Source organism: Bufo gargarizans, chromosome 2 (genome assembly GCF_014858855.1).
Source record: "Bufo gargarizans isolate SCDJY-AF-19 chromosome 2, ASM1485885v1, whole genome shotgun sequence".
Lineage (NCBI taxonomy): Eukaryota > Metazoa > Chordata > Amphibia > Anura > Bufonidae > Bufo > Bufo gargarizans.
The window spans coordinates 38,054,459-38,073,577 of record NC_058081.1 but is presented as its reverse complement, the minus strand read 5'-3'; the positions used below and the strand labels follow the sequence as shown (position 1 = coordinate 38,073,577).

The following is a 19,119-nucleotide window of genomic DNA, read 5'->3' as shown; positions in this document are numbered from 1 at the left end:
GGCTTATATTTGATTCCAGGTGGAATTTGCCGTTTACCGTGACAAAAATTTATGGGGTCATTTATTAAGCTGAAATATTTCTATATTAGACGTATTTCATGCGCAGATTGCGACTTCTCCCCGCTCACGTCTGGTCTAAAAAAGTGGAGATGGTGTAGGCGGGGAAGAGGATAGGCTGGCAGGCCGTCTCAGTTACCATTTTTTTCACCTGTTTTAGCCGTAGAAAATGGTCTAAATGTAAGACAGCTTGGAAACTGACTTACATTTAGAAGCGGCGGTGGATCCACCAAAGTTATGTAGAGGCCGGTGCCCTTACATAACTACAGCGGATCCACCTCCAGGTTCGTTTTTTTTAAGACCAGCATCTAAAACGCCGGTCTTAATAAATGTGCGCCTTAGTTTGTTCTTAGTCAAAATATGTTGTTAGTGGTCCTCACCAATGAACTGCATCAACGGCTGTGTTGATACATGCTTTGTGGCTTCCATAGTGCTCAGCTAGGGTGTACAGTATAACACTGTATGAACCCCCGATGACTTGTGATGAGTTCTGTTGTGTTCTGGCATGGGGTCCATTGTTTTGTCTGGAAAAATACTTATTTATACATCGCTATTTTTTCCCTTCAACTTTGGTAGAATCTGTAATAGAGGCTCCCAAAAAAAGCCTCAGAAGCAGATGTAAATAGGGCTTTAGAAATCACGTCACACATTAGCAGTCATGAAACCTTAATTTAAAGTCTTTTTTTATTCTTATAATACAGATTTGGTATATTCGTTCTAGCACCATATAAAACGTTTGTTTTATTTTATAAAAAAAATAACCAAAACATTTTTGCATTTTGTTCAGTAATTAGTAACAACATGTTTAATCGTGGAACAAGATAAGACAGTGGTCTGTGGTCTATTCAGTACGAGGCAGCAGAGTCAATCACAGTACTAGCTTTCAGGATCACGTGATTTAGCGACAACTCATTCAAAACCGGCATCCTCTTAAAAGGGAAACAATCAGTATTTTGGTTCAACTTTTTTATTAATTTTTTCTAAAATGAGCGCAGTAGTTTAGTACATCTACAGTACCTAAAGACGTTTGATGTCGAAGAAAAAGTCAACCATGCACAGCCACATCAGATAGGGTAAACAGATATCTCTAGTAATTATCTGAAGTGCAAATGTTGGTGTTGCTGAGCCTTTGTACGGCCACTATGGATTACCGGGGTACATAATTAGGGGCCTATGCATACCCCACTACTGTCCCAATATTTGTGGGGGCTTTATGGGTCATGGGAGAATCATCCTCAGGATAGGTCATCATTATCTGATTGGTGGGGGTCCAACACCCGGCACCCCTGCTGATCAGCTGTTTGAAGAGGCTGTGGCACTCCGGTGAGTGCCACTGCCTCCTAACAGGTTACCAAGGTCAGTGCCATCTGTTGGAAGTGGATGAGCTTGGTATTGGGGCTAAACCCCATTCACTTGAATAGGACCCATGAACATGAAGTCACTGGCCTAAAAGAGGCTGTGGCACCTACCAGAGCGTTGCAGCCTGTTGAGACAGCTGATCTGCAAGGGTGCCAGAGGTTGGACCCTACTGATTAGACACTGATGACCTATCCTGGGGATAGGTCATCGTTATTAAACTTTTAACGGCCTGTACTCAATGGCTTTCCCCAAGTCACCAAAGATCGAGGACTATGGACAGCAGATGGTGACTGCACCTTGTACATAGAACTTACTGATCCTGGTTGCTAACACAAGTCAACTCAATATACATTTTGACAAAGATGCCCATTTAGCATTTTTTTAAGTAATGAGATCTATATCATGAAGTATCTCAGTAGACAATGCTGGAGTCCATAATGTATCCTCAGATATCTTCTTAAAATGAATATGGTAGGTGTAGTTCTCTTACATAAAGCTAGAATTCTGTTTCTATAGAGCACCATTAAAGGGGACAGAACTTGTAAGCAATATCTTGCTTGCCCATAGGTCCTGTCTCTCCATTAGTTACATATATTGCATTCGCTCACAAACTGCTTCATAAATAAATTGTTATATATGAGTGGATATCCACACATTTTATAGATCACACATATAGTTTTGGAACTTAAAGCCAACAGTTCACTGAGGTGGACACCTTGGCTTGAGGTCACCACGTCTGATTTCATAGGAATCAACTTTAGGAATACTGATGTATCCATACATTGGCTGCCCGATTTTGTTATGTTGGTAATTAATACACTTGAAATTATTTTAGAAAAAGTCTTGACTCTTTTCCAGGACTGGCTTCTAACCTAATCCTGATACCTCCATCAGTAATGTTTATTGCATACATGCTAACTTTACTTGTAGTATTCAGATCTTTACTTAACAGATGAGTGAAATACATGCTGATTTAACGCATAGAATATTAGGTAGAGAAACACATAATCCTCTTCTACTTAGCTTTTTATCTTTAGACATTTTTTATTATACCTTGGTGGCCAACATTTTGCTCGTCTACTACGTCACCTTCAATTTTGAACTAAAGTTATTTTTAAATGTCCTGTAGGTAAGCATCACATGAGACCTTTTTGAAACCATCACCCAAATTTGCAGTAGAATTAGTCTTCTGGCCTTAGTCTTCTGGCCTTATCAAAGAAGAAAGCAATTATACTATTAAAAATGTAGATTAAGGCTGGTCTTTTGAAAGAGATGGTCTTTGGAGAAGTTTATTGTTCATATTAAGTGAGTCCATTAAAGCACCTTTTTACCCACATAGTTTGGGCAGTGATACCTAACCTTAACCAAACAAGGAGGTCTTGTCTATAGATTGAGCACCAAATGACCCCTTTTGTGCAAACTGGTTAAGGGAGTGACTGGTGATGTTGCTAGGTCTAGAACATACCAAGTACCTCTGTGCATCCAAGCATGCATTGTCGATATGGAGGAACATGATACCACGGAAGTGTAATTGAGAAGTCAAGACCAAAGACACATTTTGGACAGTCTTTGGATCCACTAGACTTATATGACATTGAACAGATATTGTTCAGCTAAAAGATGAACTATGTTCTGAGAGATAACTAGATACCTAGACTTGAAGGTCAGAGAGCATTAGACATGGCTGACTTAAGTAATGATTAGAGTTGTCTAGAACAGTAGGGAACAGTACAAGGAAAAATAATTAAATATTTTTTTCTTTACCCTAATACACAGAGCTCATCTTTAAAGGCTAATATGGGGTTCAAAAACTATACACAAAAATATACAGTACATTTATGTCAATATGGTTAGTGACACCAGTTCCTCGCATGGTGAGTCTCAAAAGCAATCTCTTGTACGTGAGGTAGATATCACTAACCTATTAAACCTTTTGCAGATTTGGGATCTCAAATTAGATATACAATGCATATTAAAGGTTATAACATAAAACTATCATGGTCAGATTGGAAGGAGAATTTGTTCAGTGTATGACTGATGGTTGAAGATGATGGAATCACTTTATTGCAACCAGTTCTGTGACTGGGGCATCAAAAGAAACATCCTGATTGGATGATTATACTCCAGTGCAAAACCCAGGAGTGCTTCTGATGTTTGGGGAGAGACAATCCTGTAACGTGAGCAGAAGTAATCACATATACCCAAAGATGACTGAAGTACTGTAGTGACCACTGTGCCGCAGACTTTTTCCACTTTGAAATATGGTGGTCTGTAGTCCATCAAGATCTTTGGAGCCATAATTATCCCCATACTGTAACCCTACAAGGGTGAGCCCTCACTGGAAACACACATCTAGAATCCCCTGCAGTTAACATATCAAAAATATATAACAAAAATTTAACAAAAACACATGGGTGAATCTTTGTGATTGATGACCAATAGAAGTTTCCTAGTTCATTGGCCATGAAACTCAGTTTCCTTTTTCTGGAAGAGCAGAATGATCTGGGCGTCTTTAATTTGTTTATTTCTTTAGCCGTTGAAGCAGACTGGCCCCAGCTCAAAGCCAAACTTCTGACTGCTTTCTCCAAAGTCACTGACAGCAATGTCCCTGAGGGGTAGATGTTCTACCTTGTAGGTGTTGATCTCAAGCACCGTTCGCTCTACACCCTTACGATACTGTAATGACAAGATAAAACAAAAGATATGAGTCTTGACTTTTGTGTTGACTGTTGAACATCTTTCTTATGGTTTGCGATAGAAATTAGTAATGAATCCTAGAGACAAACTCAACTAATGGTCCAGTTGGGCAAAAAGAAATATGGCCTCATGACTTGATTTCAGAAGGACACTGTGAGTTACGGCCATCATCAAGCTAATGCATGGATCTTTTCAATGAGCTTGTTTAATAAGAGAAAGCGCCTTTCAAAAATTCACCACTAGAGGGGTAAAAAAGTAGCCACGATACCCTGGTAGGAAGCCAGGGAAATCACAGTTTTTGCATGAGAAGTATATTATTACATGACAGCCATTCAGTTGTAATTCAAGAAAGGCTCATAATGTAGAACAGGAGCAACACAGAGTGGCTTTCTATTCTTTTCTCGTTTAGAGAGGGGTCTCCAGTGGTGGATCTATAATGTTTATATGGGTGGTCTATAGCGCTGCCCTAGTCTGTTTTGGAGGTGGGTACAATGCAAACAGCCTATGGCTGTTTAGTCCATGATGTCAAACTAGGCTTAACAGATTAAGCTGAAATATAGCCCTATGACTTTTGATTTCCATAAGTTATGACCAAACTTGAATTTGGATGGATCATTTTAAGTTCTCAAGAACTGGTTTATTTCTCTCATTTAGAGAATCAAAATAAGAGTCTTGCAGGTTTCATATCTTTTAATGGCTAACAAAAATAAAAGCAATGAAGGCATAAGAGACCTAATGAAGAGACCTAAGTTGTTGCTTGCTGTGTATTATTGCTTCTACGTTTGTTAGCCAGTACAAGGCATAGCCTTGGTCACTGCCGGGTCCCGTTATAGTCAACAAGGTCTGGCAGTGCTACTGCCATTTCAGGCTATGCCGGATAGACTGGACTTTTAATGGTGTTGTGAAATGCTTTTAATGGTGGTGTGAAACTAGCCTTATTTTCTTTCATTTAGGCTACATTCACACGAATGGCTATTAAAAACAGACACCCTGTCAGCTTTTCATGGCCATTCAGCATTCATGTGTGCATCTACAGGTGAAAATGGAAAAATGTGAATATCGTGCAAAAGTTCATTTATTTCAGTAATGCAACTTAAAATTAGAATATTGTGAAAAGGTTCAATATCCCAGGCTCAAAGTGTCACACTCTAGTCAGCTAATTAATCCATACCCCCTGAGCAAAGGGGACCTGAGATCGTGACTTTGGGGTTTCATAAACTGTAAACCATAATAATCCAAATTATAACAAATAAAGGCTTGAAATATCTCGCTTTGCATGTAATGAGTCTCATATATGAGTTTCACCTTTTAAGTTGCATTACTGAAATAAATCAACTTTGCATGATATTCAAATTTTTTGAGTTTCACCTGTACTTTCTGGCCATTTGTCTGTTTTTAACGGCTGTTTTGCATGAAGACGGATGAATGCGATTTTATTTTTCGATTTTGGAACATCTGAACCTCAGCGGTGCCTCAATATATATTATACACCCCACAGTGCCCCAGTACAAATAATAGATCCATATTGCCCCCAGTATCTATAATCCCCCTGTAGTTCCCCCAGTATCTATAACCCCCCCGTATTGCCCCCAGTATCTATAATCCCTGCGGTAGTGCCCCCAGTATCTATAATCCCCCCCGTAGTGCCCCTAGTATCTATAATCCCCACCGTAGTGCCCCCAGTGTCTATAATGCCCCCCATTGTGACTCCAATATATAAATCCAGTATAAATATTGCTCCAATAATGCCCTCCATTCTGCTGGGTCAACAACAAAAAAAATACCTCATCCACCTGAACACGAGGAAACACTCGCTCTGCACTAAAGGTAGCAGGACCTGACATTCCCAGAGTCGTGATGTCACGCTGCTGGGAGCCTCAAGTCCTTCTCCCTCCAGTGCAGACCGAGTGTTCCCTCACGGTTAAGTGGATGAGTTATTTTTTTTACATTATTTTCAACTCCTGAAAAGCACTTTTACCCGTTTTAATGGCCATTAGACTGGTGCACTCATTTCTAAATACCCATTAAAAACGGGCGCTTGATTTCAATGGGGTCCATGTGAATAGCCCCTTAGACTTCTACTGATTCTGAAAACGGCCATGTGATGGCGTTACAAAAATGACCATTACATGGCCAGTTTTCCCATTCGTGGGAATGTAGCCTTATTGAGAGCAATAAACCAGTTTTCTACTGCCTAACACAGGACCAGACTAATTTTCTAACTTCTTGAGAGAAATATCAGCAGTATATGTAGCTGTAAAAAAATTTTTTTTTGTTGTTTCAACCCCATAAAAAACTTTACATACAGCCTTTTTTTTTAGGTAAAATTTACAAAATTGCATTTTTTTTTACTGTCTATATGATCTGCATAACTTGCTGTTCCTGTGATAGTATTTTATGCCCTTTTTGATAAGGTTAACCATCTAAGGCTACTTTCACACTTGCGTTCGGAGCGGATCCGTCTGGTATCTTCACAGACGGATCCGCACCTATAATGCAAACGCTTAGATCCGTTCAGAACGGATCCGTTTGCATTACCATGAAAAAAAAAAAAATTTTTTTGTTTTTTTTGTTCATGATAATGCAAACGGATCCGTTTTGACTTTACATTGAAAGTCAATGGGGGACGGATCCGTTTGAAAATTGAGCCATAGTGTGTCAACTTCAAACGGATCCGTCCCCATTGACTTAGGCCTCATGCACACGACAGTTTTTTTTCACGGTCCGCAAAAACGGGGTCCGTGGGTCCGTGATCCGTGACCGTTTTTTCGTCCGTGGGTCTTCCTTGATTTTTGGAGGATCCACGGACATGAAAAAAAAGTCGTTTTGGTGTCCGCCTGGCCGTGCGGAGCCAAACGGATCCGTCCTGAATTACAATGCAAGTCAATGGGGACGGATCCGTTTGATGTTGACACAATATGGTGCCATTTCAAACGGATCCGTCCCCATTGACTTTCAATGTAAAGTCTGGAGTTCTTTTATACCATCGGATTGGAGTTTTCTCCAATCCGATGGTATATTTTAACTTGAAGCGTCCCCATCACCATGGGAACGCCTCTATGTTAGAATATACTGTCGGATATGAGCTACTTCGTGAACCTCAGATCCGACAGTATATTCTAACACAGAGGCGTTCCCATGGTGATGGGGACGCTTCAGGTTAGAATACACTACAAACTTTGTACAAGACTGCCCCCTGCTGCCGGGCAGCACCCGATCTCTTACAGGGGGATATGATAGCACAATTAACCCCTTCAGGTGCGGCACCTAAAGGGGTTAATTGTACTATCATATTCCCCTGTAAGAGATCAGGGCTGCCAGGCAGCAGGGGGCAGACCCCCCCCCTCCCCAGTTTGAATATCGTTGGTGGCACAGTGTGCGCCCCCCATCGGGCCCCCCCTTCCTCCCTCTAATGTTAGAAATCGTTGGTGGCACAGTGTGCCAACCACCATCGGCCCCCCCCCTCCCTCTATAGCAGTAACAACATTGGTGGCAGTGTGCGGTCTCCCATTCCCCCCCATCATTGGTGGCAGCGGAGTTCCGATCGGAGTCCCAGTTTAATCGCTGGGGCTCCGATCGGTAACCATGGCAACCAGGACGCTACTGCAGTCCTGGTTGCCATGGTTACTTAGCAATAGTACAACAGTAGAAGATTCATACTTACCTGCTGGCTGCTGCGATGTCTGTGACCGGCCGGGAGCTCCTCCTACTGGTAAGTGAAAGGTCTGTGCGGCGCATTGCTAAAGAACTGTCACTTACCAGTAGGAGGAGCTCCCGGACGTTCACAGACATCGCAGCAGCCAGCAGGTAAGTATGAATCTTATACTGTTGTACTATTGCTAAGTAACCATGGCAACCAGGGCTGCAGTAGCTTCCTGGTTGCCATGGTTACCGATCGGAGCCCCAGCGATTAAACTGGGACTCCGATCGGAACTCCGCTGCCACCAATGATGGGGGGGGAATGGGAGGCCGCACACTGCCACCAATGTTGTTACTGCTATAGAGGGAGGGGGCCGATGGTGGTTGGCACACTGTGCCACCAACGATTTATTACAATAGAGGGAGGGAGGGGGGGCGATGGTGGGGCCACACTGTGCCACCAACGATTTATTACAATAGAGGGAGGGAGGGGGGGGCGATGGTGGGCGCACACTGTGCCACCAACGATATTCAAACTGGGGAGGGGGGGGGCTCTGCCCCCTGCTGCCTGGCAGCCCTGATCTCTTACAGGGGAATATGATAGTACAATTAACCCCTTTAGGTGCCGCACCTGAAGGGGTTAATTGTGCTATCATATCCCCCTGTAAGAGATCGGGTGCTGCCAGGCAGTAGGGGGCAGTCTTGTACACAGTTTGTGGTGTATTCTAACTAGAAGCGTCCCCATCACCATGGGAACGCTTCTGTGTTAGAATATACTGTCGGAAATGAGTTTTCACGAAGTGAAAACTTAGATCAGAAAAAGCTTTTATGCAGACGGATCTTCGGATCCGTCTGTATGAAAGCAACCTACGGCCACGGATCACGGACACGGATGCCAATCTTGTGTGCATCCGTGTTCTTTCACGGACCCATTGACTTGAATGGGTCCGTGAACCGTTGTCCGTCAAAAAAATAGGACAGGTCCTATTTTTTTGACGGACAGGATACACGGATCACGGCCTCGGCTGCAAAACGGTGCATTTTCCGATTTTTCCACGGACCCATTGAAAGTCAATGGGTCCGCGAAAAAAAACTGAAAACGGCACAACGGCCACGGATGCACACAACGGTCGTGTGCATGAGGCCTTACATTGTAAGTCTGGACGGATCCGTTTGCCTCCGCACAGCCAGGCGGACACCCGAACGCTGCAAGCAGCGTTCAGGTGTCCGCCTGCTGAGCGGAGCGGAGGACAGACGGAGCCATACTGATGCATTCTGATCCGCATCCACTCAGAATGCATTAGGGCTGGACGGATCCGTTTGGGGCCGCTTGTGAGAGCCTTCAAACGGAACTCACAAGCGGACACCCGAACGCTAGTGTGAAAGTAGCCTAAGCAAAAAACTTTCTAATCCCGTAATACTAGTGTTTTTGGATTCCAATACTTACTTGACACCCATCATATAAGGCTTTTAGCTGTGGAGTACGGCTGTGGGAGAGCGTCTCCTCATTGTCTGCCCTCAGCTTTATCGACCGGTCATGATTTCCCTTTGTCATATCAAACCATCCCACAGACTGCTGACAACTATAGACAACGTTTTGATGGCCCACAGCACTCAGTAGTTTGAGGAACGTCATCTGGACAACGTGGACGGGATTACCATCTGCATCAATGTACTGGAACTGTGGGAATCGTATAAAAAAATAAGATGCAATGTGACAAAAATGTTGTAACTGATATGTATATTGTAAAGTCTAGAGATAAATCTCTGCGATAGGAATCACTTACCTTCTTTCCTTTTTTAAAAGTGCTGTACCAACCCCCTGGGGTTTCCTTACTCCAAGCTGCAACTTTTACCTGGTGAGAAATAAACAAAAATCAGATTGAGGTTAAACTAATTTTTATGTTGGGTGTGAAGGACACGAAACCGAAGAAAACAACAAAGGGGACATTATAGAAAATGTCCTATTGCTTAAATCACATTTTTATGTTTAACATATTTTTAAAGACTTTTTGGTGATATTTTTAATTTTCCATGTCAATATCTATAGTTAAACAAAAACCATAATATCCTGCAGTTTTCGCACTGGCCACTAAGCCTAATAATAGGCCCCACTTCTTGCTCTGTAGTTATCTGCTTATCTGTACACAGAGGTGACATCATTACAGGCAGGATCCACCATTCACAATAGGTGATATCACATCTTATCTATTCTTCCCTTGTACAATGCAGCCTAGAAAAGTCTCCCCTAGAAGTCAACGAGGTCCCCTCCTGACCGTTGTGTCTATGGACCATGGGGCTGCCGTAAAGCAGTTTTCTTAATGCTTTCTAAATGCTATTAAGAACAGCTCAGGCAAGATGGCCGCCACCGTAATCATGTTCAGGAAATTGTACCATTTTTTTATTCTATCAGAAAATAAAAACAGATTAGAAAAAAAGAAGATACATTTACTTTAAAGGGCTTCTGTCAGCCCACTAAACCTTTTTTTTGGTCCAGTAGATTTTGTTTAAAACATGCTTTTAAAATATGCAAATTACCTTGCTACCAGCAAGTAGGGCGGTTACTTGCTGGTAGCAGCCGCATCCTCCGATCCTAAAGACGCCCCCTCCGCATTGACAGGGCCAGGGAACGGGATCGTTCTCTGCTGGCCCTGCCTGTTTGCATTCAAAATCTCAGTGCGCCTGCGCAGATTGAAGACAGGTACGGCCGCGGCTCAGGCGCCAGATTTTGAATGCAAACAGGCAGGGCCAGCAGAGAACGATCCCGTTCCCTGGCCCTGTCAATCACAATGTGGAGGAGCTTTAGGATCGGAGTCTTTAGGATCGGAGGATGTTTTAAACAAAATCTACTGAACCAAAATGATTAATTAGATTATGTAGCCATAAATCGCAGTGTAGGGATTATAAGTAAGCAAAAAAAAAAAAAGGTTTAGTGGGCTGACAGAAGCCCTTTAAGCTCCTGCTCTTTCTGATCTCTGAGGTCCAGAAGGCGGTCCTATCAGTGATTGACAGCTCTCTCTGTATACACAGTCATAGAGGGAAGGCTGTCAATCACCGATAGGACCGACTCCTGGACTACAAATATCAGAATAAGCAGGAATCTAAATGCATAAATAACTTGTTGTAATTAATCTTTTTATTAATGTTAAGTGTATAATAGTGAAAGTCTCAAAGGGGTATGTTTTTTTATTTATTTTTCCCGTTATTTCCATTATACTCACTGACTCAAACTTTTTGTCTGGGTGCAAACAAGTTTCTCCACCAGCTGTAAAATTGCAGAAGACCTTGAAAGCATCTCTGTTACAACCTTGGTTTGGATCAATCCAGTATTCACCTAAGATGAACAAAATACTTAAATTTCTGCTTATTTTTTTCGGCGCCAACACCCTTGCTAAAACAGGCGTAAAACATGATAAGTTAGACGGGCCCTTTCCCCGCCATGCCTACTTTTGTAGACCTGACATGAGGGGGGGGGTTGCAAATTAAGGCGCAAAGCGGCTTTGCGTCGCAATCTATACCAGAAATACTCCTAATATAGATGTATTTCTGTTACTAAATGACTGTTATTGTTTATGAACTTCATACATATCAAAAGAAATTCTCACATTTTAGATACAAAATACATGTATTCCATACCCTACCTTCCCCTATATCTCCTCCTATTACTCCATATATCCTCCTATATCTCCTCCTATTACTCCATATATCCTCCTATATCTCCTCCTATTACTCCATATATCCTCCTATATCTCCTCCTATTACTCCATATAACCTCTCCTATATCTCCTCCTATTACTCCATATATCCTCCTATATCTCCTCCTATTACTCCATATATCCTCCTATATCTCCTCCTATTACTCCATATAACCTCTCCTATATCTCCTCCTATTACTCCATACCCTACCTTCCCCTATATCTCCTCCTATTACTCCATATAACCTCTCCTATATCTCCTCCTATTACTCCATATAACCTCTCCTATATCTCCTCCTATTACTCCATATATCCTCCTATATCTCCTCCTATTACTCCATATAACCTCTCCTATATCTCCTCCTATTACTCCATATAACCTCTCCTATATCTCCTCCTATTACTCCATATATCCTCCTATATCTCCTCCTATTACTCCATATAACCTCTCCTATATCTCCTCCTATTACTCTGTATATCCTTCTATATCTCCTCCTATTACTCCATATAACCTCTCCTATATCTCCTCCTATTACTCCATTTAACCTCTCCTATATCTCCTCCTATTACTCCATTTAACCTCTCCTATATCTCCTCCTATTACTCAATATATCCTCTTCTATATCTCCTCCTATTGCTCCATATATCCTGTCCTATATCTCCTCCTATTACTCCATATATCCTCCTATATCTCCTCCTATTACTCCATATAACCTCTCCTATATCTCCTCCTATTACTCCATTTAACCTCTCCTATATCTCCTCCTATTACTCAATATAACCTCTTCTATATCTCCTCCTATTACTCCATATATCCTCTCCTATATCTCCTCCTATTACTCCATATGACCTCTCCTATATCTCCTCCTATTACTCCATATAACCTCTCCTATATCCTTCAATTTCTCCATTTAACCTCTCTTATATCTCCTCCTATTATTCCATATATCCTCTCCTATATCTCCAACTATTACTCCGTATAACCTCTCCTATATCTCCTCCTATTACTCCATTTAACCTCTCTTATATCTTCTCCTATTACTCAATATAACCTCTCCTATATCTCCTCTTATTACTCCATATATCCTCTCCTATATCTCCTCCTATTACTCCATATAACCTCTCTTATATCTCCTCCTATTACTCCATATAACCCCTCTTATATCTCCTCCTATTACTGTATATAACCTCTCTTATATCTTCTCCTATTACTCCATATATCCTCTCCTATATCTCCTCCTATCCATATAACCTCTCCTATATCTCCTCCTATTACTCCATATAACCTCTCCTATTACTCCATGTATCCTCTCCTATATCTCCTCCTATACATATAACCTCTCCTATATCTCCTCCTTTTACTCCATATATCCTCTCCTATATCTCCTCCTATCCAAATACCTGTTATATCTCCTCCTATTACTCCATATAACCTATATCTCCTCTTATTACTCCATATAACCTCATATCTCCTCCTATTACTCCATATACCCTCTCCTATATCTCCTCCTATTACTCCATATAACCTCTTCTATATCTCCTCCTATTAATCCATATAACCTCTCCTATATCTCCTCCTATTACTCCATATATCCTCTCCTATATCTCCTCCTATTACTCCATATGACCTCTCCTATATTTCCTCCTATTACTCCATATAACCTCTCCTATATCCTTCAATTTCTCCATTTAACCTCTCCTATATCTCCTCCTATTATTCCATATATCCTCTCCTATATATCCAACTATTACTCTGTATAACCTCTCCTATATCTCCTCCTATTACTCCATTTAACCTCTCTTATATCTTCTCCTATTACTCAATATAACCTCTCCTATATCTCCTCTTATTACTCCATATATCATCTCCTATATCTCCTCCTATTACTCCATATAACCTCTCTTATATCTCCTCCTATTACTCCATATAACCCCTCTTATATCTCCTCCTATTACTGAATATAACCTCTCCTATATCTTCTCCTATTACTCCATTTAACCTCTCCTATATCCTCTCCTATATCTCCTCCTATCCATATAACCTCTCCTATATCTCCTCCTATTACTCCATATATCCTCTCCTATATCTCCTCCTATACATATAACCTCTCCTATATCTCCTCCTTTTACTCCATATATCCTCTCCTATATCTCCTCCTATCCATATAACCTCTTATATCTCCTCCTATTACTCCATATAACCTATATCTCCTCTTATTACTCCATATAACCTCATATCTCCTCCTATTACTCCATATACCCTCTCCTATATCTCCTCCTATTACTCCATATAACCTCTTCTATATCTCCTCCTATTAATCCATATATCCTCTCCTATATCTCCTCCTATTTCTACATATAACCTCTCCTATATGTCCTCCTATTACTCCATATAACCTCTCCTATATCCTTCAATTTCTCCATTTAACCTCTCTTATATCTCCTCCTATTATTCCATATATCCTCTCCTATATCTCCAACTATTACTCCGTATAACATCTCCTATATCTCCTCCTATTACTTCATATATCCTCTCCTATATCTCCTATTACTCCATATAACCTATCCTATATCTCCTCCTATTACTACATATAATTTCCTAAATCTCCTCCGATTACTCTGTAGAACCTCTCCTCTATCTCCTACTATTATTTTATATATTTTTCCTCTATATCTCTTATTCTATCTTTCTTCCATTCTTTATTGCAGGATATTTGGTGTCACTTACCGTCCTTGTATTCAGGATGACACATCTGGAGCTCTTTGCAAGTTCTTCCTGGGCTGTCTTTGGACCCCACTGGCCATCTCATCTGCTCTACCTCCACTTTCAGGGATCCTAGTGTGGCATAAACTTCTTCCATGCCATCAGCCATGTAATCTGTGAGTCCCTCGTCTGCCTGCTCCCTGTCAGAGTAGCGCCGTCTTCTTCTTGTGTCTTCATATGTGTCAAGGGGTAGAGGTTGTATGGTTTGCGCTGGACGTCCCTGTTATGAATAACATGGTTGAGATTACTATTACTTCAATTGTGTTTTATTCAGTTTTTGAACTAGTGAAATATTTTTTCCTTTTTTTTTTTCTTTTGCCACAGAAACATTTATGGTCATGGTCCTTTACTGATGTATGATCTCAGACCTATACTATGAACAGTATTCTCATTACTTACTGGTGGTCCAGGAGGGCCAGCTAGTCCAAGGTCTCCTTTCATACCTAATGGTCCCTGAAGAAGGAAAACATCAATTAGCAGTAATTAGCCACATGATTCATCACTGGATTGTGCTTAACAGTAGTGCTCTTCAGTAGTGCTTTATAGTGCTTCTCACAAAACCATGCCGATTTATGGCTTATACTTATTTCCATCTCCAAATAAAGGCTATGATTCTGCAATGACTGCAATGAAACCTGAATGTTCCCTATAGGGAAAAAGTTGAAGACCACTTGTCGGGCAGTGGTCAAAATAATTGGTGACTTTACCACAACCATAGACCAAAACTTGCTGTAGACATTTGGTCAAACCCAAGAAACCCTCATCTTGGTCAAACCCAAGTCACTGTTATCACCTGGCAAAAACAGAGGAGTTCATACCAGGCAGCGGCTTTTGGGCCTTTTAGTAAAGAGACCAACTCAAGCTATGCTAATTTTACTTCTTTTTAGTTGTATGAAAAAGTACATGAATCCACTCCTTCAGAGTTTAATGACATTAACCAACATCAGCAAGGGGCCTTATATGTTTATCCTATACGGCCCTTTTTATTCCCCTTGTGCGTAAAAACTAATTCGGCCAAACCCAGGGGTTTTGAAAGGGTTAGCTAACTAAGTTTTGTGTATAGGGGTGTGTTGACTCTCTGGACAACATCAAGGGAAGGAATTATCTGCCACCAGAGTGTCTGGCAGGGGCTTACTCCCATTGAAAACACATGCATGTGTACAGTGTGGGTCTGGGGTTCCATGGGTCTACCAGAGGAAAATATTCTTGGTGCCCAACCCCCATATTACAAGTTAAGTATAATAGGCTTTAATAAAAAAATATATACAGTATATCGTAGTGGCAAGTGATTGTTTCCAAAGGCAGCTCCAAATGGTTTTTTTTACTCCTAGAATTTTGGAGTCCACTATGGTATCAGAGCCTTGGCCCACAAATGGATCCTCTGGGACTTGGGCCATTTCTGCACGTGCACCTGCATGTATACCCATGGCTGCCATTGTAAACTGCTGTACACTATTAAGTTAGCCATCACGTCAGATGGAATGGGTCAAAAAATCTATATAAGGCTACTTTCACATCTCCGTTTTCCTTTATGGTTTTAAGATCCGGCAGAGGATCTCAAAACTGGAGAAAAACGCTTCAGTTTTGGCCCAATTCATTTTCAATAGGGGCAAAACTGAACAGAGTGCACCATAATGCATGCCGCTCCGGTTTGTTGCATTCCCATGCAAGCAGCGTTTTTGTGTGCGGCATGGGAAACTGAACATGTTGGATCCAGCATCAAAAACCATCTAAGTCATTGGTGCCGGATGTTTTTTTTCGGACAAGCAGATGTGAAAGTAGCCCACTAAATCTAATTGGCCCCAAATGTATTCTTACCTTTGTTATCCATTGTCATATTTTATCATTTATTACACTAAGTAATACTTACTGGGGCACCTTTGGATCCTTTTTGCCCTAGAGGTCCCTGTAAAACAATTCAAGAGTTACTAATATAACTTTATACAAACCTACTTCTCTAGTACAACTATCCTGGCTTACTATCTTCAACTACTTCACCTTTCTAGGCTCTGTTCAGACTGGCATCATGGTCTTCGATTATAATGTTAGCCATGATGCTATTCCAGTTCTGTCATATTATTGGTCTACATATCGTCAATATACATGTAATGGGGTCTGTTGGGGTTCTGTCAAGGTTTACATCATTAGAAAAAACAATGAAAGGATAATTACCGAAAGGCCTCTTGGCCCAGGTGGTCCGTTTATTCCAGCAGATCCCACTGCACCCTGAATGGATGAAGAAAAATAAATTATTTTACTCATACAACTGGGTAGGTAACTGGTAATATTATCATAGGGTAACACTTACCGGATCTCCCTTAGGTCCTTGTACACCTTGGATTCCAGCTGGCCCTTTGTCTCCTTTCTCTCCCATTTCTCCTGGAGTTCCTATTAGTCCAATGAGTCCAACATGGCCCTGGGGTGATTAAACAGTGTTAAAGGGGTTGTTTCGTCTGGTTCAGGACCCTTCTATAACCAGTTGATAGCTGCTACAAACAGCATAATTTGCACTTGAGGACCTTGTCTGTTTATTACATTGACAGCCCATTGATGTGAATGGGTACTGTGTAATACTTAGTATACCCTCTGGTGGCACTACTGGGGATTTGAAAATGCTGGAAGGTTCCCTCCCCAACTGACTGCAGCTGATCAGTGATGGGACAGCTTTTTGGCAGTGGTCACTGTTAAGAAAAAGTGAGTGCCCAAAGTGGAAACCTTTAACCTAAATGCTATAACTTCAAGAGTTTAAAGGGGTTGTCACACAAAAAATATTCTAAACTTTTCAAATCACTTACCTTTTGTAATTACATGTAATTGAAAATGTTGTTTAGCCACGTGTTATTCAATAAAATCTAACTATATAGTGCCACCTGCTGTTTGTTCTTTTCATTATTTCTCTGTCCACCTTGCTGAGGTGGTCGCACATGATCAGCTCCATCCTTTAACTACCATCAGCTTTTTCTAGAAAGGACACACCCCCTGAACTGTCAGCTTTAAATAAATCTACCAGGACAATTAGAGCAAAGGTACTGTGAGGTACATAGCTGGTTATAGCTTTGTAAGGCCTCATGCACAGAACCATGTTTTTCATCCATGTGCTACCCACTTTTTTGTGGACAGCAGACTGACCCTTTTATTTCTAGAGGTCCATGCTCACGTCCGTAATTTTTGTGGATCCGTCCAACTGTTCCGTTAATTATAAAACATGTCCTATTCTGGTTATACAGTCCTGATCAAAAGTTTAAGACCACTTGAAAAATGGCAAAAAAATCATATTTAGCATGGCTGGATTTTAACAAGGTTCCAAGTAGAGCTTCAACATGCAACAAGAAGAAATGGGAGTGAGACAAAGCTTTATTTGAGCATTCAATTTAATGAAAACAATGAATAAACTGAAACAGGCTGTTTTTCAGTTGATCAAAAGTTTAGGACCACACCTCCCAAAAAAACTAAACCCCCCCCCAAAACAGAAATCTAACCTCCAAACATGAACTCGGTAATGAGTAGCTCCACCGTTATTGTTTATTACTTCAAAAATTCGTTTCGGCATGCTTGATGCAAGCGTTTCCATGAGGTGAGTGGGAACATTTCTCCAAGTGGTGAAGACGGCCGCACGAAGGCCATCTACTGTCTGGAACTGTTGTCTATTTTTGTAAACTTCCCTTGCCATCCATCCCCAAAGGTTCTCAATTGGATTTAGATCAGTGGAACACGCAGGATGGGCCAAAAGAGTGATGTTATTCTCCTGGAAGAAGTCCCTTGTCCTGCGGGCATTGTGTACTGTAGCGTTGTCCTGTTAAAAAACCCAGTCGTTACCACACAGACGAGGGCCCTCAGTCATGAGGAATGCTCTCTGCAACATGTGGACATAGCCAGCGGCCGTTTGATGCCCCTGCACTCCTGAAGCTCCACTGAAGGAAAAAGCACCCCAGACCATTATGGCGCCCCCTCCACTGTGGCGCATAGAAAACATCTCAGGTGGGATCTGCTTGTCATGCCAGTAACATTGGAAACCATCAGGACCATCAAGGTTACATTTTTTCTCATCAGAGAATAAAACTTTCTTCCACCTATGAATGTCCCATGTTTGGTGCTCTCTTGCAAAGTCCAAATGAGCAGTTCTGTGGCGTTCAGGGAGACGAGGTCTTTGAAGACGTTTTTTGTTTTTGAAGCCCTTCAGTCTCCGATGCTGTCTGATGGTTATGGGGCTGCAGTCAGCACCAGTAAGGGCCTTAATTTGGGTCGAGGATCGTCCAGTGTCTTGACGGACAGCCAATTGGATCCTCCAGCTCAGTGCTGATGAAATTTTTTTGGGTCTTCCACTTGTGCTGTGAGAGACCCTGCTTATGCAGTTCAGCAACCCGACCACGTTCAAAAAGGGAGAGTTTTTTTGCCTTTGCCATCACAACGTGTGACTACCTGACAGAAAATGACAATGAATCCACATCTTTGCACAGATTTGGCCTTTTAAAGGCATGTGGTCCTAAACTTTTGATCAGCTGAAAAACAGCCTTTTTCAGTTTATTCGTTGTTTTCATTAAATTGAATGCTCAAAAAATGCTTTGTCTCACTCCCATTTCTTCGTGTTGCATGTTGAAGCTCTACTTGGAACCTTGTTAAGATCCAGCCATGCTAAATATGATTTTTTGCCATTTTTTAAGTGGTCTTAAACTTTTGATCAGGACTGTATTACGGTTGATAATAATCATTTCTATCTAAATTTTGCGGATCTGTGGTTTGCAGACACTATTGTGTGCATGAGGCCTTAGGAAGAGATTTTCATGTACTATATGATTTTCAATTTTACATTAATTATGGGATAACCCCTTTAAGGAATGAACCTTACCTTATCACCTTTGTATCCTGGATCTCCTTTAAGGCCAGGTAGACCGTCCGGCCCCTATAGAG

The 19,119-nt window shown here is 41.4% G+C and overlaps 1 protein-coding gene across 2 annotated transcripts in view; it reads right to left on the bottom strand.

Annotated features, from left to right (window-relative positions):
- Positions 1–2,277: 2,277 nt before the first annotated feature.
- Positions 2,278–19,119, bottom strand: part of COL5A3 (collagen type V alpha 3 chain) — a 219,994-nt gene continuing 203,152 nt past the window's right edge. For both annotated transcript variants that reach the window (XM_044278772.1, XM_044278773.1), the window contains 10 exons: positions 19,058–19,111; positions 16,520–16,627; positions 16,384–16,437; positions 16,082–16,117; positions 14,611–14,664; positions 14,176–14,431; positions 10,974–11,086; positions 9,540–9,608; positions 9,200–9,433; positions 2,278–4,092 (listed from right to left, as the gene is read on the bottom strand). In XM_044278772.1, coding sequence (XP_044134707.1) covers positions 3,946–4,092; positions 9,200–9,433; positions 9,540–9,608; positions 10,974–11,086; positions 14,176–14,431; positions 14,611–14,664; positions 16,082–16,117; positions 16,384–16,437; positions 16,520–16,627; positions 19,058–19,111 — 1,125 coding nt within the window. In that variant the 3' untranslated portion in view covers positions 2,278–3,945. The remainder of the gene's footprint in view (positions 4,093–9,199; positions 9,434–9,539; positions 9,609–10,973; positions 11,087–14,175; positions 14,432–14,610; positions 14,665–16,081; positions 16,118–16,383; positions 16,438–16,519; positions 16,628–19,057; positions 19,112–19,119) is intronic.